The sequence below is a fragment of the Camelus dromedarius genome, chromosome 8 (genome assembly GCF_036321535.1).
Source record: "Camelus dromedarius isolate mCamDro1 chromosome 8, mCamDro1.pat, whole genome shotgun sequence".
In the NCBI taxonomy this organism is placed as follows: Eukaryota; Metazoa; Chordata; class Mammalia; order Artiodactyla; family Camelidae; genus Camelus; species Camelus dromedarius.
The window spans coordinates 31,463,709-31,490,286 of record NC_087443.1 but is presented as its reverse complement, the minus strand read 5'-3'; the positions used below and the strand labels follow the sequence as shown (position 1 = coordinate 31,490,286).

Genomic DNA, 26,578 nt, shown 5'->3' with positions numbered 1-26,578 from the left:
CTCTTTCAGATTCCTGAGTGTGCCTCCCCTCTTGCTCTGATATCTTTGATTTGGGTGAAGAAATCCTCATTCCTCTTCTCTGCAGTCTTTTATGACTTCAGAGATTTTTTTTTAATCTCTGGAAGCCCTTCCATCATGTTTAGTCGCTGTTCTCTGCCCCTTATTAGTGATGAGGTTGTGCTTTAAATAGGCTTAATCCATCTTCCTGCCTCAGCCTAAGTGAATTCTTGTCTTCTGTTGCTCTGTGGTGGTTCTCAACTGGAGGGTAAGCATCAGAATCATCTCTGGAGCTATTAAAAATACCGATGCTTCCACCTAAGCCAATAGATCCAGCTTCTCAGGGGTGAGGCCCAAGCATGTATGAGTTTTGAAAATATTGACTGCACATTTTTTTTCATGTTAAAAATTACTGATTATTGAAAACTTTAAGCAACTACTAGGTAAATAATTAGTCTTGAACCACATAAATTAGAGTTCTGGCCCCAGGCAAAAGTTGGTGAGTGCTTCTCCCTGGAGAAATGCCATCAAAGTACATCGGATGCTCCCCACATTGTTGAGCCCCTGAGTCCTGCCCTGTTGACCGCACAGCCTTTTCTGGAGGCCCTGTTGACAGCTGAAACTGCCAGGACACACTTCTGTTTCCCTCTTTGTAGTCCTCTGCCCTTAAAGCCCTTTGCCTCTGAGGCACTCTTATTTTGAGAGTGATGGAGATGATTTCTCTGACTCATAGTGATGGGGGAAAGACGATTTCCTTTTTTTCAGGAGACAGTAATATCATTGAAAGCTTGAATAGCCAGTTTTTCTTAACTTTTGTTTCTATTTTAGGCAGAAATGGACCTTAAGAGACTGAGAGACCCATTACAAGTACATCTGCCCCTCCGACAAATTGGTGAAAAAGATTGATCTGCAGAGAGCCTCTGAACCCCGGCAGAAAGAACACCTGTTTATAACTATTGCCTTTTTAATTAAAGCATTGCAGGTGGAAGCTGGGAGCCATGTCGGGGTAGAGGGTTTTTACCTTTAATTAAAAAACAAAAGCAAAAAGGATCTTAGGGAAGAAAGGGATGTTAAAATCTGAGGATCAGGCTTTGTGGAACATAATCTGAAAGGGCTTCGTGAATATTGTCTTAATCAAGCATCTCAGTTTCTGGATGAAAATGATGCATTATATAGTTGAGAGATTCACAAAGAGAAAATGACGCTGGGCGTGTTTGTTTCTTGCATCTACTTTGCAGGGTCAGCAAAACAGTAACACACCAGCACCCTACTCAGCTCTAATTTTTTTTTTAATTTAACTTTTCTTATTTTTGACATAGGAGTAAATAAATAGTCCAGAAAAGCAAATCCTCAAGATAATGTGGGTGGCAAACAGTCTGAGCCCACGTCATTAGCATTTATTTTAAATTGGGCCCGGTCTCTGCAAAAAGTTATCGGGCATCTCTCCCATTTGTGCCTGTTTTTTTGACCACACACACCTTTCATTACACTAATTTTATCTATATGATAATTGGAACCACCTTATGACTCTTTGATATTTGACACTTTGGATTATCCCTTAATGCCTTCTTCAATGTCTATTTATTCTAGTGCTCTGGATCAATATCTAGAAATCACTGGCAACACTGCATGAGGTTTTTTTGTTTTGTTTTTTTACTAATTAGTCTTTAAGAGGAGGACAAACTTCCCTCCTTTATTTAACTATCCTGTTGATATTCCCCTCTCCCTCCACAGTTCAAGTCAGAGGGAGAGTGTTCAGCTGTATTAGCAAATCAGGAAGATGTAAGGTTTACAAATTGGCTAAAAATCATGGCTCTGTAGCCATTTCAGAACCAGAATAATGTCACTGCTGTTAATCTGCTTGTGTGACAGCATTCCAGGCCCCCCAGATGGTACTGCCTGGTCTGGAGGCTTTGTTAATCTCGAAGGACACACACTTCCCACACTGTTTGTGAGCCCTCCCACCTCCACCACTTCAGTCATTGTAAATCAAGTGTGTGGATCTCAAAGGGTGCAATTTATCTTTATACAGGAATACATTTCTATGGCTTCTTTCAACCTACTTTCTTCACCCTATTTTTTTCTTAAATTGAGAGAAAGAGGAATTAATCTTATACTCTATCAAAATATTTTCTACCATATTTCCAGATGACATCTGCACTTGAAGAGTCAAAGGAATCTCTGTTTAATATCCTGTTTTTAACAACTGTGGGGCAGGATGAAAAGGATGATGGGGCTTGCCATGCAGCTGATTGATTGGCTTTTTTACTTTGACATGATTCATCCCTCCTCATTGTGGCAAGGGGTTTCTTTTTTTTTTTTCCTCCTTTGGGATCATTGTGTACTAAGAGAATACGTTAAATGACAAACCCAGATTCCAGGTGCCTTTCAGAGGTTGAAGGCCAGCCAGGATTGCTGCTGCTGCTGCTGCTCCTGCCACCACCCCTTCCACTGGCATGACGGAATGAAAGGATGCATGTCTCCACTTCCCATCCCTCCTCCCACTTCCTTCCCCTCCCACCCCCTCCCCAGGTCATTCAACCCCCTTCCCTCATTTTTTTCTGTTAAGTTGTGTGAATTATTTTTAAACCATTTATCCTGTTTGTATGCAGGGTTTTTAAGAAGAAACAGCACAGTGCAATGAGCAAATCCTTTCAGGGAGGTAAGGGAGGGGAGGACGTGGAGAAAAGTCCTTTAAACAAATAGCAAAATACTGAACATGTGTAAAATCCTGTATCATTTATGAAATATGTATAAAAAGCAATGTACCTTCTGGAACAATAAATACCTATTCAATTTTTGAACTATAGCAGCTCATTCTTTAAGGCAAAACAAAAAGCAGAAACAAAAACAAGGTTATTTTCCTGATTCAAGGTAGGAAGGTTTTGACATCTAAAATTATTTTTATAAAAAATACCTTTTTGAAATTAAGTTTTGTACCTAGAGCATATATAATTAGGGAAGGTGGAATTAGTTTATTTATTTATTTTAACAGAGGTACTGGGAATTGAACCCAGGACCTTGTACGTGCTAAGCAAGTACTCTACTGCTGAGCTGTACCCTCCCCCTCAAATTTTTTAAACAGCCATTTCATTAATTATTCCTCAACTTAATATAGTCAATATTTCCGAGTCTTCCAGAGCTACCAGAGGTTAAGTGACCTCTACAACCATAATAGAGCTAAGGACAGCACTAAGACTAATATCCTTATCTCCTGATTAACAGGAAATATCTCCATTCTATCAGACCACCAGATTGGCCAGTGTGGTCTCCCTGGACTCCAGAAAGTTGTTCAAGAATGAACCAAGATCAGATATTCATTATTTTAAGACTTTGTATCAAATTTATAATGATCACCAAATAGGAAGCTATCACATGCTGCCTAGTCCATCAAAGGTGTATCGAAAAGCATGTGTTAAATGTCTGCATTAAGTGTGTTGTGTGATGTACTAAGAGCCTCCACAGCTGCGGTCTTGCCTCCTGGTAGCTCACAGCAGCCTAATACAGACATCCCAGGAACTTAAGGTTTAAGAAGGTAAGATTGAAAATGGTAAGCCATTGTTTGCATTCAACAAATAATAACTATGTATTCTACAACATTCTGTTAGGCTTTGGTTAGTAATGGAGGGTGTTAAATCCATTAGTGAAGTGTTGGTAATGCAGTTTTGCTAAGGGATCATAGACTTCTAGAGCTGGAAAGAGTGAAGGGCTCTCAGAGGATGGTTTCTGGAGCAGCACCTTGCATCTCCAGAGATGCATGTTCTCTGGTTCCTACTGAATCAGAAACTATGAGTGGGGCCAGCAATCCATTTAACAAGCCCTCCTGATGATTCTGATGTGAACCACTGATCCGGTGAAACCATGGCTTTAAAGGGAGGGAAACTGAGGCACAGGGAGGACATCTGTGTCACAACTCATCAGTGAATCCTATAATCAACCGGATGGAGTAAGGATCGGTGAGTGTGGTGACTATGGTAAATGGAAAGGTAGAGATCATGTCCAATGTATGTACTGTTGTATCTTGCTTGTCAGGGTGTAGTGGTAATAAGCAAGTGGATACTTACAAAAATAAATACAATAGTTTGAATTTTTTAAATCTATCTGAAAAGATTTCACAGAAAAGTGGAACTTCTTAGATTTTGGAACTCAGTTTCACCAAAACTGTTAAGGGTTGTAATTCATATTTATCACTGCCAACAACCTTTAATTCATTGCTCTCCCAAACAAGTCCAAACTTTTTGTCGTCCAAAATGTAGTATGTGGTTGTCCTTAGGATAAATATATAGGTTAATTTGAACAAATCCTACTGAATATAAAGTGATCCACTGTATAAATTTTCATTTATGATGTTTTATAAATGCATCACCCACTGGGCAATCCCTGCACCCTGAAACTGACCTCAGCTCCTGTGACGACTATTCTGTAAATCCCTGACTGCTGTTTTGCAGCATCCTTTCCTCTGCCCACATCTTTGATATTAGGCTTCTCCAAAGTTCCATCTTGGACCCCGTTTTCCATGAATGATCTCATCTACTCCTCTCCCCCAATTTCAGTTACCATTTATATGCTGGTTGCTCTCAAAATGTTATTCTAGCTCAGATCTCTCCTGAACAGCAGACTGGTTTATCCACCTCCTAACATCTATTTCCAGCACTCCCGCCTATGCATTAAATTTGTTCAATGTCACCAAAGTATTTTTGTTTTTAATTTATAATAGCACATCCTTTAGAAAAATAAGAAAATATGAACAAGAGTTAACATTAAATATGGGAGAAGGGACATTCTATAGGACAAAGAAATGGATTTCTTCAACAAATAGCATGGCAGGTGGGGATAGAGGGAACATTATAGATTAGAAGAATTTATGAGACCCAACCACAAGCAATGTATGGGTCTTTCTTTGAATCCTGACTCAAACTAGCAATACAAAGAAATTTTTGAAACAACTGGAGAAATGTAAATGTGGAATGAGAATTAGATGACATTAAAGAATTACTACTAGTTTCTATAATTGTAATAATGACATTACAATTATGTAGAAAAGAAAGGCCATTTGTTAGACATGCATATTGCTGTGTAAATGAAATAAGATCGACAAAATGCTAGTAATAATTGCAGCTAGGTGCTCATTTTTGTTTTTTCTACTTTATATATATTTGAAATTTTTAACCACAGAAAGTATACATGGAAGGGCAGGTCAACTGAAAAAGGAAAAAATAGGAATAAGAAAAAAAAATCCTACCATCCTGAGAATGCTTGTTTACAGAACCAAAGGGCTATCTGGTAAAAGTCCTTGACTCTGGCAATCAGTCCTGGCAGCAAATCTGGGTTTATCTCATGCACACGTCCCCTATTTCCCTGCAACACACATGAAGCATTCAGATGGCTTCTCAGGGACAGGAAATTGCGAGCTTTTGTTTTTTCTGTTAAGAGCACTGCCACTTAGCAGCGCTAACCCTGCATTGAGCAAGTTCCTCAGGCCCAGAGTCATCCGTTGCTGCCATCAGATTGCAGCTTAATAAACTAATGGTCAAATCGCCTGTGTTCTAGCATCAGTGATAACATAACTACCTGCAAATTTAGATCAGTGGAAACGTCTTGCTAGACTGTAAAGTCTGCTTGTGGGAACCACTTCTACCTTAATCACTGTCAAATACTAGTGACCAGCATGTTACCTGGCCTCTAGTAAGTACTAATGTTTAATTGAACTGAAACCCTAGGGGAAAGGGGCCACACTAATTTGAATGCTACTTAGTATAATAAGAAAATGTGCTAAGAGATTATGAAGACAAGTTTAGGGAGTACTTCCTGAAGATAATATTTCTTTCCGAGTCACTAGAAAGTCAGTTATTGGGCAAGAAAACAAAGATGAGGTAAGTTTAGGAATAGTAGAAGCCCAAAGCATCAGGTCAAAATAAGAGTAGGAGAGAAAAAATTTAACAACAACCAAAAACCTTCTCTCTATCATTCTTTTTATCCTTCTCTTCACATTATCTTCTGTAATAGTTCTTGCCAGTCCTCATTCTACACACTAGAATGTCAGGAAGCTGGCAAACTCCAAACCTGTAATTACTAAGGTTATGTCTGGTGACATGTAATATACAGAACCTTACAATTTCCCTCTTTTGTCTAAAAATGAAACCTTTTCAGTGTTTAATGAGTAGTTCCTAATTTGAAGCCCCTACACCTATCTTAGTGTGAGAATTAGTAAAATAAATAATACTAAACCATTTTCAACTTGGGGAAGAAAGGCACTATGAAAACATGAGATACTGCTGCTCAAATTGGTAGAAACACAACTTAAGCCTTGTTTCTTTAGGAAGTTTTGATACCAAAGACCATTATAAAATAGACTTAGAAGCTTGCTTCAAGAGAATATTGTCCTCATTCCACACCTGTCCTTACTACTCTTTTGTGTGCTATTGTGAACTCCTTGACCACCTAACCTAGGTATTTCTTAATGACCAGTTCCAAAAATTAGGCTTTATCCCAGCCTCATTTAGTATGCAATGCTATGGCTGCAACATCATGAAATCAATTGCTAGAAGTCACAGAACAAGATTCTGACGTGAGTGGATGTCCCTCTTTTAGAGTTCCCTTCTGGATAAGATACTGGAGGCCTCATTGCAGGGAAGTCTTGAGAAAAAAACAATAGGAGGATGAGGGATTGTGAAATTTTTTTTTTTTTTTTTCCTAAAGAAAACTATCAATAAAATAACTTTGTTGACAGTGTAAAGCCATGCTTCTATCTGGGGTCAAGGCCAGAGCAATGGACACCTTATCCCCCTCATCCTCTTCCTCTGATAAAGTCCCAGCCCGTACTGAAAAGTCTTTCTTCGTAAGAGCTTAAAGGCCTTTTTTAGAAAGTGCTTGAAAAAGAAGGAAGCAAAGGGAAACTGAAATTAAGAGGATTTTCCAGTCTGTCTCTGGTGGCCGATCCAGAAGGATGTCTCAGTTCCTGCTTCTCACCTGCTTCTTCATCACAATAACACCTGCATCACCAATGGGTGAGTCTTGTGTCAAGTACTTGGCACAATGCACTTTTTGTTGTGGGGATTTGCTGTTATGAACAGGTTATTAAGGGCAAGATTCCAGTGTCTTAAATACTAGTTCTACAATAATATAAGAAAAGTCATTGATAACCTATGAAGATACATTTTCATAAAATTTCTATTTCATGTTTCCTTTAGCCTCTTGCCTGAGCATCCAAAATTTTGGTGGATTTGCCATATCCAACAACTTTCCACTAGCTAAATATTTCTTGGACTATGTGTCAAAGGAATTCTAACCTCTTTATATACTAGACACTTTTCTAGTTCCAACTTTAAAGGAAAAAAAGATTTTTAGAGTAGAGGATAGAATTTTTTCTTTAATGAATACAAGGGACTGACTGTGCCCATGAAAGCCACAGACCTGGATAAATTAGACCTCTTAGTGTTGATGTCTGGAAATATGACTTTTTGCAGAGACTCAGTGAATCTTAAACTGTCTCCCCCCTAAGGCTTGGCACAAAACTGGCCAGCACGGCAAAGAAAAGTTTCAATTTCAGTTACTAACAAATTGCTCTCTCCTTTTCCTAGTAGAATTTAAGTTCTAACTAGAAGAGAGAGTGAGAGGAGGTCGAGAGAGAAGGCTGAGGAAACCATCCTTCTCAGCACTTTTGAGAAGCTCAGTGCTTAATTGCCCCTGATTTATTTCTTCGGGGTAACTCAGGCCTTGCTCTAGCACCTTTAAGAATACACATTTAAAAAAAGACTTGAGACCCTAAGGAGTCAGGGAAAACTAAATGTGGCAACTTGGATGGGATCCTGGAACAGAGAAGACATAGGCAAAAACTGAAGAAATCTAAATAGACTAAGAATTAAGTTAATAATAATGTATTGACACTGGTTCATTAATTGTGGCAAAGGTACCATACTAACCTACGATTTTTCCCTAATAGGGGAAACTGGGTTCCAGTAGATGGGAACTCTTTGTACTATCTTCTCAATGATTCTCTAAATCTACAATTGGTTTTAAAAAAATAGTCTTTTTTTTTTTCTTCTTTCTTTTTTATTGAGTTATAGTCAGTTTACAATGTTATGTCAATTTCCAGTGTAGAGCACAATTTTTCAGTTATACTAAAAAAATAGTCTTAAAGATAGGCTTGAGCCAAGTTTAACCACCATCTACTACCAGGAACTAACCAAGAATTGCTTAAGCCAAAGTCATCCTCCGTCAGCTTCCTCTCCCCTTTCTCCCCACACTCTCTCCAGGCTTACTCTCCCTCCAGTACCTCCTGTACCCTCACATCACACACCTTCTCCTGTCCCAGATCTTTTTTATTTTATTGATTTATTTTCTTGCAGCCCTTCTACGATGTTTGACTCAATGCCATAAGCAAGATGAAGGGGGAACTCAGAGGCTGGGGATTAGAGTCGGGGTGAGGGTTGCCCAGGGTGTAGAGAGGAAGTGAGAGAAAAGGATGAGAGGAGAGGGAGAGGAGAAGAGGACGGAGAGGAGAGAAGGTGGGAGAGCGGGAAGAGAAGATGAGGAGGGGGGCTTCAGTCTGAGCTCATAATCACAACTACTGGAGGGGCTGGATCCAGGGTTCCGAACCTGGGTTCCTGGTCTGCTGGATGAAGGGGCGGGGACGATGACATTTGTTCTCTGGGCTCAGCAGCCACGAGATGCCCAGACCTGGGGGGACCTGGGAGGGGCAGCCAGCAGGGCAGCTGACCCGTGGGCATTGTAGAAAAGGCCAACCAGCTCCCATATATAGATATATAGAGAAATATAGGTATCTATTTATACAGATATCTCTCTATATATCAGCAATTCAGGATGCAACAATGCAACATACATAATACCAAATTCTGGGCTTCACGCTGAAAGACTGAAAACAGGAATTAATACCAGCAGCCAGATTATTAAAGGATTGAATTACTGCCTTAAAAGGGGGTGGAGTGGAATGGGTATATTTAACGTTAGAAATTGCATGGGTAACTTTAAAAATATATGTTTATTTTACAAAAGATAGTAAATTTCTCCTATTTGTGTCACCTACTCTCTACAGCAAGAAAGGAAGTGAACTTTTTAACAAATAGCACAAGAAAAGTTAGTTAAATTCAAGGAAAAACTATAAATCATGAAATAGTTATTGAGGGAGGTTTACGCATTTCTGTAAAAGCTATTAAAAGTTGAGTACCTAACCATTTCCTAAAAAATTAGAGCCAAGGAGATGAACCAAATATTTCTATGAATTTATAATCACCTGTGAAATTGCCCTGGAAACCTTTCTTCATAAGAAAACCACAGCCAGGAGTGCAGATGAGGGAATTTTTTCCTTTTGAGAGGGTAGAGAGTCCCAAGGGACATGGTCTGGGGCACAGCTGGGATACCTCAGGGACATTTTAAGGAGACGGTTGCTCCTGCCACGTGTAACTTCGCCAATGTGTTATTTCCAGAATAGGTGAAATCCTAGTTATTTCTCGTCCCAAACTGTTACATTCTCAGTGGGGTCGTTAGCACTAGGCAACACCGTTCTCTACGTGTGACTGAAGCTTTGACAGTAAACTTGAGTTTGAATGCAGACTGGGGAAATCCAAAATATTTTGTAGACAAGTTAGATTGTATGATCATGGCCCATCCATATTTAATTACTGCGCAGTGTATGCTAAGGCTGAATTTCCTGCCCACAAAGAGTATCGTCCTTGATACGAATTCTCTGCCTACAGTGTCAGTTAAGTCATCTTCGATGCGTTAAGAAGTATAATACTCTCTAGCTAGTGGTCCTTTCTAGAATTTCTTGGTTTTATAGATTCTTTGTAAGGATAATTTGCCTATGTTAATTCAGTGTTTTCCTGAAATTGAGAGACGCAGTGAAAATGCTGGGGTCTTCAGTCATTCAAATGTTTTTGACGAAATATTTGTCCATGTTATTCATGCACTGAGAAAAAGCATGCTTGAAATTTTGCTGAAGTCTGGACAGTGATGCCATGGCTAATTGTGAAGACACAAAGTTCATGATATTTTCAATAAGCTGATGGAACATATACCAACACTCATGTGGAGAATATCTTTGGTAGTTACTTGCCAGTAAACTGTGTATTTCAAAGCAGCTGACATGTGCCAGAAGCCTTTTCCTTCTCAGTGGAATGAGCTTTACACATTCATTATCAAGCCGAACTTCCCACTAGTGCAAAATTCCATCCATAATCTTGCTTACAAATGACCATCCAACTACTTTTTGAAAGTTGCCAAAGATGAAGGGCTTTGATACAGCCTCTCCATTACTGGATAGCTGAACCGAAATGCACTTCCCTGTAACAGTTTGTTCTTGTCCTTGTAACAGAATATCTAATTCTTCTTTCACAAACCTGTTCCAGATTTTTGAAAGCTGATGCATATTCAGTTTTTTTTTTTTCCCTCTAAACTGTAGTTCTCAGCTTCTTCCCCAGTAAATAACTGTTAGGCTCCCTTCTAAATCTGGTCACCTTCCTCTGGACACCAGGTTTGTCCTTTACTTTCATAAAATATAGCCTCCAGGTGTGAACACAGTACTCAAAATATAGTCTGACCAGTGCAGCGTTCAATAACCTCCCTTGATCTGAACAGCTAGCTTCTTATCAGATAATTACTCTGGATAAAAGGTTTAGTCCAGTGCGAACACAGAATCTTACATAGATTTGAAATAACTTTGTAAAACGCATTTATGAAATATATTTATGTCAACTTGAGAAATCTTGAACAGCTGCTGTTGGGGACTTTAGATAATTTCTTTCTTGAACCCCCAAAAAGTGGAAATGTAAGAACAAAGAAGGTGGACTCAAGCTATGACACCGTGATCTGAAACATCACAAGGTTCCTCTGAGGTGCCCTTTTCATCCCCAGCCCTAGATCCTTGCTCTGCTTACATCAGTCTGAATGAGCCGTGGAGGAACACGGACCACGAATTTGATGAGTCTCAGGGTTCCCCTCTGTGTGACAACAATGTGGATGGGGAGTGGTACCGCTTCACAGGCATGGCAGGGGATGCCATGCCAACCTTCTGCATCCCGGAAAATCACTGTGGAACCCATGCACCTGTCTGGCTCAACGGCAGCCACCCTCTGGAAGGTGACGGCATTGTGCAACGCCAGGCCTGTGCGAGCTTCAGTGGGAACTGCTGCCTCTGGAACACCACAGTAGAGGTCAAGGCTTGCCCTGGAGGCTACTACGTGTATCGTCTGACCAAGCCCAGCGTCTGCTTTCATGTCTACTGTGGTCGTGAGTACCATCCCTGGGCTCCTTTTCCTCCCCGACGAGGCTACAGATGGCGTCAAAGAGAAAAGTGCCATCTGAAATTCAGTTATGGTAGAATCTCACAGGCTGAAGAACATTGATTTAGGGCCACAGACACCTCCAAATGGAGATTTCTGAGGTCTGTTCTTAGATTTCTGAAAAATTCCTGAAGAATAGGAAGGGAAGGGAGCTATGACTTTGATTACTTTTATTTTGTCGTCATTTCATTCAAACAAAACATTAGAAAGTGAAATGATGATTTACGTTATCTAAATAATAGATTTCTAACTTTTTTGAGGATGGAGGACCCATTCTTAAGATTTATTTCAGACATCTACATGGTAGCATTGTGCTTAATGTCCATTGTTTTTTTAAAATGATACATAGTGGGAAGAAGCTACTTGAGATCAGTAATACTTCTAAATGAATTTTTGTGCTATTAATCCCATCAAAGTCCATATACATTTTTAAAGTAAACTGCAGAGAAGTGTAGGACATAATGCTTATTTATTCTACAGCTCATGGCTGGTGAGGTTTTAGATTTGAAGAATCTCCATGGTCACCAAGGGCCTGTGGATCTGAAGTTGAGAATCACTGATCTCAATGACAGAACAAGTCCCTGGGTGGTATCTCTTGCCTTTGGGTTGTGTAAACCCTGAACAATGAGAATGCTCTCGCTGTTGGCTAGGAACTCATACCCCATGATTGAACCCACGAGGCTTTGTCAGGGATGAGAGCATCTCCTGGTCCTCGCCCCTCAGGAAAGGTCATCTTTATCCTTCCACAGACTTTTATGACATCTGTGATGAGGACTGCCACGGCAGCTGCCTGGACACCAGTGAGTGCACGTGCTCTCCAGGAACCGTGTTAGGCCCTGACAGACAGACGTGCTTTGGTAAGAAACTGATCTTGCAGTAGAAACAGGGTATTAGGAGCAAAAGGACAAATCAAAAACTCTTTCTGACTCAGAGCTCCATCATTTTTCCAGTGTGTGTCTCTGAACATTTAGAATGTTGTTTGCCTTTTTAACTAAAGCCTCAAGCCAAATTTATATCATATGTTGGGACAGTCTAAGATTACACTGTCCAGTACAGTAGCCACTAGCCATGTGTGGCTATGAAGCTCTGTAAATATGGCTTGTGTGACTGAAAAACTGAATTGTAATATGATTAATTTTAATTTAAAAGTTGAAATTTGATTCAGTCATTCGAAGACTGAAAATGAGTGGGTCAACTTGAGTAAACTGCACATGTTATGATTCCAAAATATAGATCAGGTATTTCTGATGAAAATTTAGCATCCAAATTGAGACATGCTCTAAAGTATAAAATGCATACCACGTTTTGAAGACCAGTTCAAAGAAGAATTTAAAAACTCAGTAATTTTAATATGGATTATATATTGAAATGAAATATTTTGAATATCCTGTATTAAATGATATATATTGTTAAAAGTAATTTTACCAATGTATTTTAACAGATTTTTTATGTGACCCCTGGGAAGTTTTAAATTACTTATGTGGCTTTCTTTGTATATCTGTGGGCTAGCTTTAGTCTAGAATTATCTAAGGACATACTCCTATAGCTTCACTGATGTAACTTTGGTTTCTCTGAGTAGCAAGAAAGGGGAGTCAGCTCATCTGTAGGAAATTCAGTGTTGTCCAGTTATATATGCTCTGTTGTCTACAACTGGAAGAAAATAGAGATTTTAAAAAAAAAGAAAGAAAATAGAGGTGAGAAACCCAAGACTGAAGACCATCTATTTTCCCTTTAATGTTATAAAGCTTTTTGTATTTAGACTCAAATAGATTTAAAACAAGTCTAGGGAGAAAGGGGAGGACTGACCCACACCCACCTCCTCAAGAAGAGCAGTAAAAAAGTCCACATGGGATGAGGATTCAGGGTGACAGGGACATAAAAGGATTCTTATTTTAGAGGAGCTTTTGTTCCTCAGTCTCCTTAATGAGCCCCACTGGCCATCCTGTGGAGCATGGTGAGGCCCTCCCATAACAGCTGTTAGGGCTCTTGAATGGTTGATTTTGACTGTGATTTCAAGCAAAAAGTTTTGCATTACAGGAGACAATGGTTCCTGTAACCCACCCCACCACCCACTCCAAAGCCTCAGACTGCACAACACGTACACAGCAGGAGATTTTCATTCACTTCACTGCTTTCATTTTAATATAACTTTTGAATAGGTAATATACTTAAATGGTTCCCAAATGAAACAGCATGAAAGGTATACAGTGAAATGTTGAACTGTCTGCCCCCCATGTGTTCCATTTCCCCCTCCTCCAACTCGGTCCCAAGTAACCTCTTACATTATTTATATATGTATCCTTCCAGGGCTCCTTCAGGCAAATGTAAAAATACAAATATATATATTGCCCTTTTTTAAACCAAAAGTCACATATCATACACACCATACACATCACTCAACAGTTTATCTTGGGTCTCCCTGCCTATTGGGACATAGGGAAAAGCCCCCAGTTTCTACCTGGGGTCTGTCTATTGGTTTCAGGGAGATCATGAATTCCCAAAAATTAGCGCCAAAGTTTTGTGTTTATGTGCATGTGTCAATGTTACTTTAGGGTTTTTTTTAAGGTAACAATTTCAATTATTCATTTTAAATTATGTATTTTTTTTCAGGCAGAGAGAAAAGTATAGGAAAATAATATAACAGGCACTCATGTACCCAGATTTATAGCTAAAATTTTCTTCCTTTTTTTTTAAAATAAAAGTTTACAGATAAGAGTAAAGCCATCTCACTCCATCTCATTTACCTCTCTCACCCTCTAGTGTTAATACTGTTTTGAAGTTAGTATGTGTCCTGGTCCCTGTTTTCATGCTTCCGTTATTTATTTATGTATGCAACCATAACAATATGTAGCATTGTTTCATGTGTTCTTAAAATTAACATATAAATGACACCTTACCCCATGTGTAAGATTTCCTCTAGAGCATACCTATAAAAGTGGAATTGCTGGAGCACAGGGTATCTAAGTTAGGCTGTAAACGACAATAAACTCCCAATAACGATGGCTTAAATGAGTAAAAGTGTACTTCTCCCTCATGTAAAAAAAAAAAATCAGTCACAAGGTAAGCAGTCCAGGCCTTGGACAGAAGCTGGACCCAAGCACCAGTGTGGCCATGCTCAGGAAGGCTGCTCGGGCCTCTGACCATCCACTGTCCAGGCAGTAGGGGCCCTGGATGAAGATGAAGATTCTAATCTCACCCACTGTACTTTCCATTTCTACAAGTTCTGTATGTTTGGTTTCGATTCTGCTTTATCTTTTTACACACTTCTTATATTTTGGTTACCATCCTTTGTTCTATCTGTTTGGTTATTTTTTAAATCCTTGTATTATGGATTTTTCTGGATTATTCTGTTCTCTCCAGTTCCAAGCCTCCCACGCACTATCTTGTCAGCTCCTTCTCACAGTGGACCGTCTTCTCATGTGTAGTGTTGATGGCAAACCATCTTCTGTTATCACTGTTTTTCTGTGGAACTCCATTCATTACCAGGTTTCAGAAACAATTTACAGAACTGTTTTTCAAATGTTTTTGTCACAGAAGCTTCCCCAGTCCAGGCCAAATCTTACATCACTTTCTCAGCTTCAAGATTCCCATACCACGTGGAAATTATGAGTTCATACTACAGTCATGGCAGGGCCTATCCGACTTGAGGTTTCTGTTGTTTATGAAGGCTTTTGTCTCTCCTGGAGCCCCTGGAAGAGAGCTCCTTACTGCTTCCCTGGCCTTAGAGCAGGGTCCTTCTACTCCCCCTCTTGTGGGGATTCCTTTTCTGGGGTCCTGAAATCAAGCAGGGTTTCAATTCCAGCTCATCTCCTCTCCTGCACCCAAGGCCATGCCTTCTGTCACCTTGTGGATATTTAAACCCCAGTCACTGGTTGATGTCCTAGATCCAAACCAGGACAAGTGTAGCTCCTCAAACTCCCCTTTCTTTGTAGAAGGAAGGGGATCGACATTTGTTGCCAATTGTGCATTTTTTTTATAGCAAGAGTCCATAGTTTTTAATCAGATTTTTTAAAAGGTTAACAATCGCTGCTTAAGTACAATATTCCAATATTTAAAATAGATTTTGAGGACTGTCATTCATTTAAAACAGAAGACAGGCTCACAAAAAAAACTTTATCAGACATTTCCTTCTGTAATGTAAATTCTTTTAATGCATTTAAAACACAGTTTGATTTATTTTTTTATTTTAAAGTTAAAAAAAATTTTATTGGGGGAGGTAGTTATGTTTGTTTGTTTTGATGGAATTACTGAGGATTGAACCCAGAACCTCGTACCTGCTAAACACACACCTTACCACTGAGCTATATCCTCCCCTCAACACTTTGATTTGTAAGTTTTATTTATTTAACAAATCTTCAGGAACTGGAGAAAATGAGACTCACCAACACAAACAAATAGGTGACCCCTGGTAACACAGGGAACTTCATTTCCCCAACAGTTTTGCCCTTACGAGGGAACTGGCCAGTAACCAGTGGCCTGCTGCTCCAAGAGGGCAGATGGACAAATAACTCGGTTGAGGAGACCTGGTCGATAGAAGTGATTACACTGGATCCCAGCAAGGGAGTTGGGTTGTAGAAAGTCTACGGACAGGATCTCAAAAGATGCAGAGATCCTGCTAAGGGGCTTGGGGAAAGACCGAGTTGTTCAGCAGTATGTAAATGGTGTGGTTTCTCTTCTACAGATGAAAATGAATGTGAGCAAAACAATGGTGGCTGCAGTGAGATCTGTGTAAACCTCAAAAATTCATATCGATGTGAGTGTGGGGTTGGCCGTGTGCTAAGAAGTGATGGCAAGACTTGTGAAGGTGAGATGGGTAAGAGGGCTTCACATCAATAGCCCCATCTAAGCCACTGGTTTATTCTTTGATGTTCATGAAACTGCCCAACGTTAGAAGAGAGAGCAGTTTGGCTGTGTAGAGGATCAACACAGGGGTTCATCGCTACTGAGGACGCTCCTGTTGCAGACAGAGTGCAGTGTAGATTTTGTCTGCAAGCTTTAGCAGGAGGGAGTTGTTGCATTTTGCAAGAGGCAGAGAGCCACACTGGGAAATAAAAATAGGGTATTCTGTGTTTCTCAAACTTTAGTGTGACCGTGAATCATCTGGGATCTTGTTAAAATGCAGATTCTTATTCAGTAAGTCTGGGGTCAGGTGAAGAGACTGCATTTCTAAAAATCTTCTAGGTAAAGCCTATGCTGTGGATCCAAGGAGCACACTTGTACTAGCAAGGCAGTAGTAGAGGCAGGTGGAAGAACAAATTATTTACAGCAGTGTTTCTCCAACTTCCCTGCTGAGGAGAATCACCCGGGTGCTTTTAAAGCTGGCCCTTCCCAGGCCTGTCTCCTGGTGCCTCCGGTCAGTGGGGTGGGAGAAGCCTTACAGTTTGTGTTTTTACCAAGTTCCACAGGTGAGTCTTACCATCTTGGAAGTTTGGGAAACTGGTTTACATGAAGCCATTTTTTTTAACTTGTATGCTTTGGATTTATTGGGAGTAATCCATTTTTGGAGATAAGTAAACTTATCTATTTTTGATACTAGAAATGCTGTATACAATTTATATAATTAAGTAATAAAAAGTAATTTGTAATGTATGTCAAATAATTGAAGCAGAAATTATCTATTATTATGATATAAAACTTAGATAATATCTTTCTTTAAGGCACATTTGCCCTTGCAAATTATCCCAAAATTTCATCACTTCCACTTTAGTGAGTCTGAATCTGATGACATTGGGAGTTGAGGGATCCTCCCAAAATATCCTCCACTCTTTGCAGATTATATGATAAGATAAATGTACTTGAAATTTTATTGAATAAGGGTAATGTCCTGGATCCTCCTTAAATTTTATTTTATGCAATAATCTTCCCATATTTGCATATTAATGAAATGTTCCATGAGGAACATTTGTAATTATCCATGAGTATTTTATTGGAAATATTATAGTTAATCCTCATATAATTTTAAAACCTAATAATCATAACTGAAAAGTATTTTAGCAGACAATTACATTCAAATATTAATTATACTTTAGGATTAAGATTTGTATTTGAAACCCTTAAATTTTATGTATAGTCCAAACATATTTGTTTCTTTAGCTAGTCGTTGGATGAGCATATCTTTTTTAAAACAAAAAGCTCTTTTTAATTTTTAAGTAGTTTTTATTGTTTTGTTTTATTATGAAAGAGTTATGTTCATAGAAGAAAATACAGAGGAGTAAAAGAAAGATAAATAAATGACCCACAATCCCACATGCCAGATATATCCATTCTAAACATTTTGGTATATTCTCGTAAGAGACTTAAAATCCTTCAAGCCAACTAAGAATTTCAGTTTATTTTGTGCTTTGCAGTTTTAGACCTGGAAATATCCTCAGTGAACATTTGGTCCAACCCCTTCCTTTTACATATATTGAAATTGAGACCCAGAGAAATTAAATGACTTAAAGAAGATCATTTTTAAGGAAAAAAAATCCTATTAATGTTGATTTTAACATCCTATAGCATATTTTTATGCTTTCTTCTACACCATCATATATCATTTTCAGCTATTTCAAAAACCTATAGGTTAATGAAAAAGAATGAAAATGAACATATGTATGTATATGCATGATTGTGACATTGTGCTGTACACCAGAAACTGACACATTGTAACTGACTGTACTTCATTTTTTTAAATTTTTAATTAAAAAATAAAGTTTATCCAATATATTATCCAAAATAAATAAATAAATAGCACACCAAAAAAACCCTATAGGAATCCTTTTATCCTTTTTAACTATACAGACTTATTAACAAGTGATAGCCTAATCTCTTAAATTTTGCAAAGATTAATTCATTGCAAATTTAACCTCTCTCTGTGCTTCACAAAAATTGATTCATCCCCAGTTAACTTACTAATGTTCCAAAAAAAAATATTTTTTACTATTATTGAACTGAGAGTTATAGCTATAACTGGAAATTGGCTCACATCTTTCCATGAGCATCTTAAATGACTTGAAACCATTCCCTTTTATTATCTTACCCCTACAGCAGGGACCAGTAAACTTTTTCTGCATAGATCAAACAGTAGATATTTTAGGCTTTGTGGACCATATAGAATCTGCACCTTTGTAGTGAGAAAGCAACCATAGATAATAGGTAAATAAATGGGTGTGACTATGTGCCAATAAAACTTTGTTTACAACATGTAGCAGGCCACCATTTGATGACCCATGATCGAGAAGATAATATCCAGAGTCCACAAAGGTCATTATTTTTCCTCTGTTCACTATGATATTATGTGGTAGTTTCTTCATTTTTCAATGGAATATTTTTTTCTTTTTGTCCATTTGATTGAGTATGCTTTTTGAAAATGCAAAACTTTAAAAAAGAAAGCTTAAAAAAAAAACTACCTCATAAAAGGATTGTCACAAAGAGATCAGTAGAATGAAATCTCTTAGTGTTTTGTCCAGGTCTCATTTTTACAGTGATCTGTCAGCCCAAGAAATGTATTTCCAGTGCTGTTAGTCCTAGAGATTTGAGGAGAGGGGCTGGTGATCCAAACAGTTGGCAATAACTCTGATTAACTCTGATCCATTTAGGTGCTCCGGTTGAATTTATGTTCTGTCAGTCCCTTTTACATCAGTAATACTCTATAAAATTTCATACTGGGTGGATTAAATGTTACATCAATTAAGAAATGACTTTCAAAATTTGTAGATACTGACAGGCATATGCAGAATAGATAAACAAGATTACACTGTATAGCACAGGGAAATACATACAAGATCTTGTGGTAGCTCACAGCAAAAAAAAAAATGTGACAATGAATATATGTATGTTCATGTATAACTGAAAAATTGTGCTCTACACTGGAATTTGACACAACATTGTAAAATGACTCTAACTCAATAAAAAAAAATGAAAAAAAAAGAAAGAAAGAAAGAAAGAAAGAAAAAGAAATGACTTTCAGGTCTTCCTTCCCACAATTGTGGTCTAACCATGAGAAAAACAGACCAGTCCAGAGGGAAGGGCATTCTGCAAAATGACCAGCTTCAGTGGTTATAGCTGTGCCTGTTGGAAGATTGCTCTTTGTAGCTATAACATTTAATAAGCTTTGGTCTGGCCTTACCCACCTGTCTCAGTGACAGGGTGGGGCTCCAGTGATACTGTGATGAGTCAAGTATAATGGCTGATGCACAGGACCATCCAAGAAACAGAATTCTTGGGGAAGAGGGCTGCCAGTTCATCCCTTCTCTTCTGTTTTTTATTGCAGACATTGAAGGATGCCACAACAACAACGGCGGCTGCAGCCATTCTTGTCTGATGTCTGAGACGGGCTATCAGTGTGAATGTCCCCGGGGCCTGGTGCTGTCTGAGGATAACCACACTTGCCAAGGTAGTACATGGACTGGCTCAACTTCAGCTCTGACCCCCCGAATCTCCCTGCCTTCCTCACCCAAGTGTGTCAGGATTCTCATCTTTTAGAAAACCAGCTCTTTCAGCAGTGTGTATTCACCCTGAAATCATTTAAAAATTGTGGTTAAAAATATATGTATATAAAATGTATCATCTAAACCAATTTTAAGTGTGTATTTCAGCAGTGTTAAGTATATTCACATTGTTGTGCAACAGATCTCTGGAACTTTTTCATCTTGTAAGACTGAAACTCTGTACCCATCAAAACAGCTACTCCTCGTTCCCCCTTCCCCGCCCAGCCCCTGGCAACCACCATTCTACTTTCTGATTCTATGACGTCAACTGCTTTAGATACTTCATATCAGTGGACTCCTACAGCATTTGTCTTTTTGTGACTTAACATATTTTACCTAACAGATTATCTACGGGGTTCATCCACTTGATAGTACATGACAGGATTTCCCTTTCTAAAGCTATTCCACTGTGCGTATTTACCCCATTTTGTTTATCCATTCATCCATTGATGGCCAGGGTTGCTTCCACCTCTTGGCTATTGTCAGCAATGCTCCTATGAACATAGGTGTGCAAATATCTCTTTGAGATCCTGCTTTCAATTCTTTTGAATCTATACCCAGAAACAGGATTGCTGAATCATATGTCTTCCTTAGCTTTTTATCTTTTTTTTCCCCCTCTAATTTCTAGTATTAGTTGTATAACAAATACTTCATTTAGATGCAATTCTTCTCTTTTCTAACAGATAATTGGGTTATGAAAAGTTGAAAGCCCTAAGGACTTCCCCTTACACTTACAAGGTGATCATCAACAATCCTCTGAGAACTAATTTCTGGAAAACTAGTTATCTATGTCCAGAAAATTCATTCTTTCATCCAGCAAATATTTAATGAGTGCCTATCTCTGATTTCTTTATACTATGCCATACTAATGATATGCCCTCACATGTTGATATTGTCCTCACAGATGGTCTGACAGTACCCAGAAGTACTCCTTTTAGGGTACTGGTAGAGTCTGGAGAAGTGAACGCTAGAAAAGCAATCTTTTTATATTAAATTAAAGTAAAATTTATAGTCAGAGTTTATGGTTTACTGAGCAATGCAAGGACAATTTGGAACTCTTCGCCAAGTGCACTAACACTGTTTTTATTACCTCTGTTTTATGAGGCAGTAATTAATGGTAAAGTCAAAGCAGTAGCATTCTGTAATTTAAGCCTATATCAAAGCAATCCTTTTTATGTATTGCCAATAAATTGTGTTTGTGCTAAAAGTGCATCCTTTAGGTGTTTCAGTGCATGGAGTTTTGCCAGCCATGCTTTGAAGTAAATGTTTGTTGAATTGAAACCTGAACACAATATTTTTTCACTCGGGAAACAGTATAGTATTTGAGGAGCATTATTTGACCCCAGCCTTGGGAGTTAGGAGTCCAGGTTTTATTCACCAATTTGTTTTGAGTCTCAGAGATTCCCTTGAGGTTAGAGCAAAAAGCTCAAGTTGCGAGAGGATGAAGTTTTTTCTCCTAGAAGCCTCCTTCCCGTTCTCCCAATTTTGCTCTCCTGGCTCTAACAGCAGCCCCTCTTCCCACAGTCCCTGTGATGTGCAAGTCGAACACCATAGAAGTGAGCATCCCCAGGGACCTGGTCGGCGGCCTGGAGCTCTTCCTGACCAACACCTCCTGCAGGGGAGTGTCCAATGGCACCCATGTCAACATCCTCTTCTCCCTCAAGACGTGTGGCACAGTGGTTGATGTAGGTTCTTCCTGGAGGACCCTTCGGGAATGACTGAATCCAGTTATTTGGGAGGTTGTTGACAGAGGTGTGCAGTGTGGCTTGTGTCATCGGTGAAATATTTCCACGTGAAAGAACAGAGCTCAAAAAATCCCATACTGTACATTTAATAAGTGTATTATTGAGTATCTGTTGTGGTCCCGGCACTGTGAGGACACCAAGTTAAGAAAAATTCTGCTATTTCCGCTCTCAAATAGTACCATCTCTCCATACATGTAGACATTTTCCTGAGTGCAGCAGCACTGGTACCAGGGGGCTGGCTGTGTCTCTGACCAAGTATTTTACTCAGAGAAAGCGACTGATGTAGATGATGGTTCATTTATGAGGTAGCAAAGAAGTTCAAGGAGTTTCTGAGTTCAGGGGGTAGTAAAAGGTTTGTACCTTCATCCAAGAATCTGTGTACAGCCCTGTGTTAGGGAGTCTGCAGGATATGTGAAATAGGACTCCTGACTTTAAAAAGGAACGTACACAGTAGTAATGAGATGACAACATACGCAAAATATAAATGAGAGTGATACAGTTGACAGGTGGTACAGGAGTTCAGAAAGGGGCAAACACTGGAGCAGTCAAGATGACTGGGACCTGAACTGGGGCAGAGTGTGGTTATACAGGCAGAGAGGAAAAGAAAGGGCATTTCACATGGAAAACAAGTGAGCAAGTCTCAGAGATGGGAATTTTTGAGGCTTATGCTGAGTGAATGGGCAATGCAGCCTGACTGGGAAAGGATTCACAGTGGGAAAGGAAACTGGAAAAGTAGATGGAGGGAGATCATGTTTCCAAAGATCTGCCTTATGTGCTCGGATGAGACATTTGGGCTTTATCCCATAGTAATGGGATTCAGCAGGCACTGTCAGAATGAAATCAGAATAGGCAAGTTGGATAGAGAAAGAGGACTTGGACCCAGGAGATCAGTGCAGAGACCCTTGCAACCAAATAAATGTTTATTTATTGAATCCAACTTAGAGAAAATCAGAGAGCTAAGTAGACTTGGGGTGAGACATGCAGAAGATAGTCAAGGACAAGGCATCACTTTAGGCATATTGTTTATCCTATCTGTGAATAATCAAATGGAAACGCCCAATGAGTTTCCAGTACACAGGAGGCGTACATGCGATAGCTGAAGTCTGTGTGTGGATGAGTTCAGCACAAGGTCATGCTGCAGCACGATCACCAGGTCTAGGATTCCAGAAAAAAACTGATCTACAGGAGCTGTTCTTTTGTAAAATATCAGAGCTTTGAATGTGCTGATTCTGCATAGCTCCGGTTTTATGACTAATCCTCCAAAGGAATGTGTGGGTTGACCATGAAGTGGTATGTAAAACTCTTAACAGTCAAAACATCTTACTGAAAAGAGGAGAAGCAATTTAAAAAAAAAAAAAAAAAAAAAGCTTCCAGATTCAGCAACCCAATCTCTAATGTATTTTAATATAAAGAGAAATTTAGAGAATGTTTCTATCAAAAAAAGTGGCGGGGGGGGGGCGGCAATTCTGCAGAAATAAACTGGGACTCTTTTCCTCTCCTGGCCCTGGCCTTGATCAGGTAGTGAATGACAAGATCGTGGCTAGCAACCTCGTGACAGGTCTACCCAAGCCGACCCCAGGGAGCAGCGGCGACATCATCATCCGAACCAGCAAACTGCTGATCCCAGTGACCTGCGAGTTCCCGCGCCTCTACACCATTTCCGAGGGCTATGTGCCTAATCTTCGCAACACCCCGCTGGAAATCATGAGCCGCAATCACGGCATCTTTCCGTTCACTCTGGAGATCTTCAAGGACAATGAGTTCGAAGAGCCTTACCGGGAAGCTCTGCCCACCCTCAAGCTTCGTGACTCGCTCTACTTCGGCATTGAGCCTCTGGTGCACGTGAATGGCTTGGAAAGCCTAGTGGAGAGCTGCTTTGCCACCCCCACGTCCAAGATCGACGAGATCCTGAAGTACTACCTCATCCGGGATGGGTAAGTAGGCTGCTTGACCCATCGTCCCTAGTTCACAGCCAACGTCTAGGCGCGCATGCGTCCTCAGTCCTTTCCTGAACCCACATCGCACTCACTCTTAAGCGCTCTTGATTGGTTCCGAAACCCTTTATTGACTTTTGGTGGTAAAAACTGGTGAGGGAAAGGGGAGTCGAAAATGACTCCAACGGGTCTATCTCGTATGAATGACTAGATGCCCTTAGCTAAGACGAAAGGACATAGAGAAGCAGATTCGTTATGAAAATATTGAATATTATCATTCCCAATAGTAATGTATTGTAAATGCCCGCAGGAGACATAGGAAGAGAAGTTCAGTGGGCGGTTGGAAATGCATATCAGACCCAGGAACGAGATCGACTGGAGACAAAAGGCGAAGAATCACCCCGTTTATAGTAGAAACTATAGACTTGATTAACCTGCCCAGAGAGAGGGTGAGAAATGGGTGCCGAGTAGGGGCTGAGAAATGCAAGAGGATGTGGAAGTGGAAGCCGCAAATGTAGACCCATCTTGGAAGAAGTTTGGTGGTGAAGGAAAGTACAAATACTTTAGTAGTTTTAGGAGAGGAAAGACCTAGTGAAGTTTGTTTTTGCTGGCTTGTTTTATCCAAAGGAGGTTTCCTGATTTCCTGAGGATGCTTTGCGTGTCTCTGTGTATCATTGGACGCCTAGCAGTTACCACACCCACTGCTTACATTCCCAGGAAAATTATACTCACACCCCAAACTCATAGCAGTATCTCATCAGCTTCTTCCTCACTCTCAGCATCACATGGGACATATCTCAGGCAGGGTCAGGACCTGCAGCTTAAGGGAAATGGTCTACTAAGAGTGCCCCAGCTGTGCCCCAGTTTCATGCCCTTTGCTGATTGGCCCAATAGACTCTGCTTTGCTTTTAGCACCCGGGATCTCTCACCACAGGCAGCCTTCACCTGCTGCTATCAAACCTCCTGCACAATGATCTTCAACCCTTGATGCCACAGTAGGATGAACTGAGAAGCTTTTTGAAAAGTAGCAATATCCCAGCCTCATTCTCTCTAGTCCACTCTTACTGTCGTAATTCATTATCTTTCACCTGGACAGATAAAATGCTTCTTAACACAGCCCCCTAAATCCCAGCTTTCAAGTCTCAGCTCCACAGAGCCCTGGGTACCTGGTCAAAAGGGGGCGGAGAGGAAAGATATATATAGTCAGATCCCTGCTGAAAGTCTTTTAATGGCTCTTGATTTCCTTTGGTTAGTAAATTTAACTGTTTACCAGCAGGAATACTTCTAGCCTCAGATTCCTGTAGCCTCCTTAGCTTGTTTTCAGGGTCTGGAAAGTGCATCATTCTCAGCTGCTTTGGGTGGCCAAGAGTAGGTCTCATGGGGGCTGTAGGCTTTCGGATTTCTTGCCGTCTTAAAGTGATCCCCACAAAGATTTAAGATTAAAAGTAGAAACATCAGTTTTGGTTTGTTTTGTTTTTAGTCACATAATTAGTGCTAAGAAGATTAGGGAATGGATTTTTTTTTTTGGTGGGGGAATGGATTTTGTTTTCTTCCTTTTTTTTTTTTTTTTACAGCTTGATTGGAGTCCTATTTGCATACAGTAAGTATACATATTTAAAGTGTACAGTTTGGTAAGTTCTGACGTATACACTTGTGAAGCCATCACTACAATCAAGATAGTGAATATTTCTCTTACCCTGAGAGTTTTCTCTTGCCCCTCGTATTTACTTTTTTTTTAAACATTTTTTTTGAGTTATAGTCATTTTACAATGTTGTATCAAATTCCAGTGTAGAGCACAATTTTTCAGTTATACATGAACATACATATATTCATTATCACATTTTTTTTCGCTGTGAGCTACCACAAGATCTTGTATATATTTCCCTATGCTATACAGTATAATCTTGTTTATCTATTCTACATTTTGAAATCCCAGTCTGTCCCTTCCCACTCCCCACCCTCCTGGCAACCACAAGTTTGTATTCTATGTCTATGAGTCTGTTTCTGTTTTGTATTTATGGGGTTTTTTTTTGTTTTTGTTTTTTTTTTAGATTCCACATGTGAGTGATCTCATATGGTATTTTTCTTTCTCTTTCTGGCTTACTTCAGTTAGAATGACATTCTCCAGGAACATCCATGTTGCTGTAAATGGAGTTATGTTGTCAGTTTTTATGGCTGAATAGTATTCCATTGTATAAATATACCACATCTTCTTTATCCAGTCATCTGTTGATGGACACATATTTACTTTTTTGCAAAAGTAAATGTATAGTCTCAATTTTAACTGGGAAAACATGTAACCTGCAATCTGAGTAAAACTTGTGAAGCTTATTTATATATTCATTATTCAGATCCTCAGGACTATATATACTTTTATTTTAAGCAGTTCTAAGAAGCTGTGCCATTTAATTTTCTAGCCCTTATCCATACAAAACAGAAAAGAAAGATTCTATGGAAGATATTAAAATGGTTGAAAAGCATAGGCAGAACTCAAAAACACAGCTGTGTAGAACTGTGTACACTACTCAAGGCAAATACTCCCATCTCTCATGCAATATTGGCTAGTACAGTATTGGCTAGTACAATAATAGTGCATTTAAGATAATCCCTCAAGATAGAATCTAACTCTCAGCTTGGCTCACTGTACCTCACCCTCTGACCTCTACCTTCTCCAGTTGCTGCTCCTGCCAGAGGGAACTATGGGCAATCCCCAAATCCTATAGTTCCCTACCCCCTCCTGACTCTGTACCTACTGTTTCTTCCACTGCCTGAAATCTTCTCCTTTTCCTCCTGTCTGATTCTTACTGGTCCTTCAAGATTCAGTGGGGTTTATTTCCTCCACAAACCCTTCCCTGATTCCTTCTGACATGAACTAGAAACCTTCCTTCCTTCTTCCTCGTCAATGCCTAGCCTACAGTAAAGGTCATTAAATAGTTGTCAAATGAATAGTTACCATAATACTAATTTGGAGCTAGCTCAGAGCCCTAAAATAGTATAACTAGTAAAATACTATATACTAATATTTTACTATTGTAATACTAGTATACTTATACTAGTAAAGTACTAGTCTAAATAGTAAAACAGTTTACTTATATTTATAAATTGTTTGATTATTCATTGTCCTCAACTTAAA

General features: G+C 39.4%; 2 protein-coding genes across 7 annotated transcripts in view; both read left to right on the top strand.

The window, feature by feature from the left end:
• The window catches only part of MCU (mitochondrial calcium uniporter), a 199,191-nt gene extending 196,390 nt beyond the window's left edge, over positions 1-2,801 (top strand). For all 4 annotated transcript variants that reach the window (XM_064488075.1, XM_031462181.2, XM_031462183.2 and 1 more), the window contains one exon: positions 826-2,801. In XM_064488075.1, coding sequence (XP_064344145.1) covers positions 826-903 — 78 coding nt within the window. In that variant the 3' untranslated portion in view covers positions 904-2,801. The remainder of the gene's footprint in view (positions 1-825) is intronic.
• A 28-nt stretch (positions 2,802-2,829) lies between these two features.
• Positions 2,830-26,578, top strand: part of OIT3 (oncoprotein induced transcript 3) — a 29,104-nt gene continuing 5,355 nt past the window's right edge. Inside the window, exons 1-8 of one of the 3 annotated variants that reach the window (XM_064488072.1) lie at positions 2,830-3,532; positions 6,728-7,004; positions 10,870-11,244; positions 12,047-12,154; positions 15,979-16,101; positions 19,549-19,671; positions 21,290-21,454; positions 23,033-23,444. In XM_064488072.1, coding sequence (XP_064344142.1) covers positions 6,944-7,004; positions 10,870-11,244; positions 12,047-12,154; positions 15,979-16,101; positions 19,549-19,671; positions 21,290-21,454; positions 23,033-23,444 — 1,367 coding nt within the window. In that variant the 5' untranslated portion in view covers positions 2,830-3,532; positions 6,728-6,943. Of the gene's footprint in view, positions 3,533-4,106; positions 7,005-10,869; positions 11,245-12,046; positions 12,155-15,978; positions 16,102-19,548; positions 19,672-21,289; positions 21,455-23,028; positions 23,445-26,578 lie in introns of those variants that run through there. The other 2 variants (XM_010984175.3, XM_064488071.1) reach the window with 2 other exon arrangements.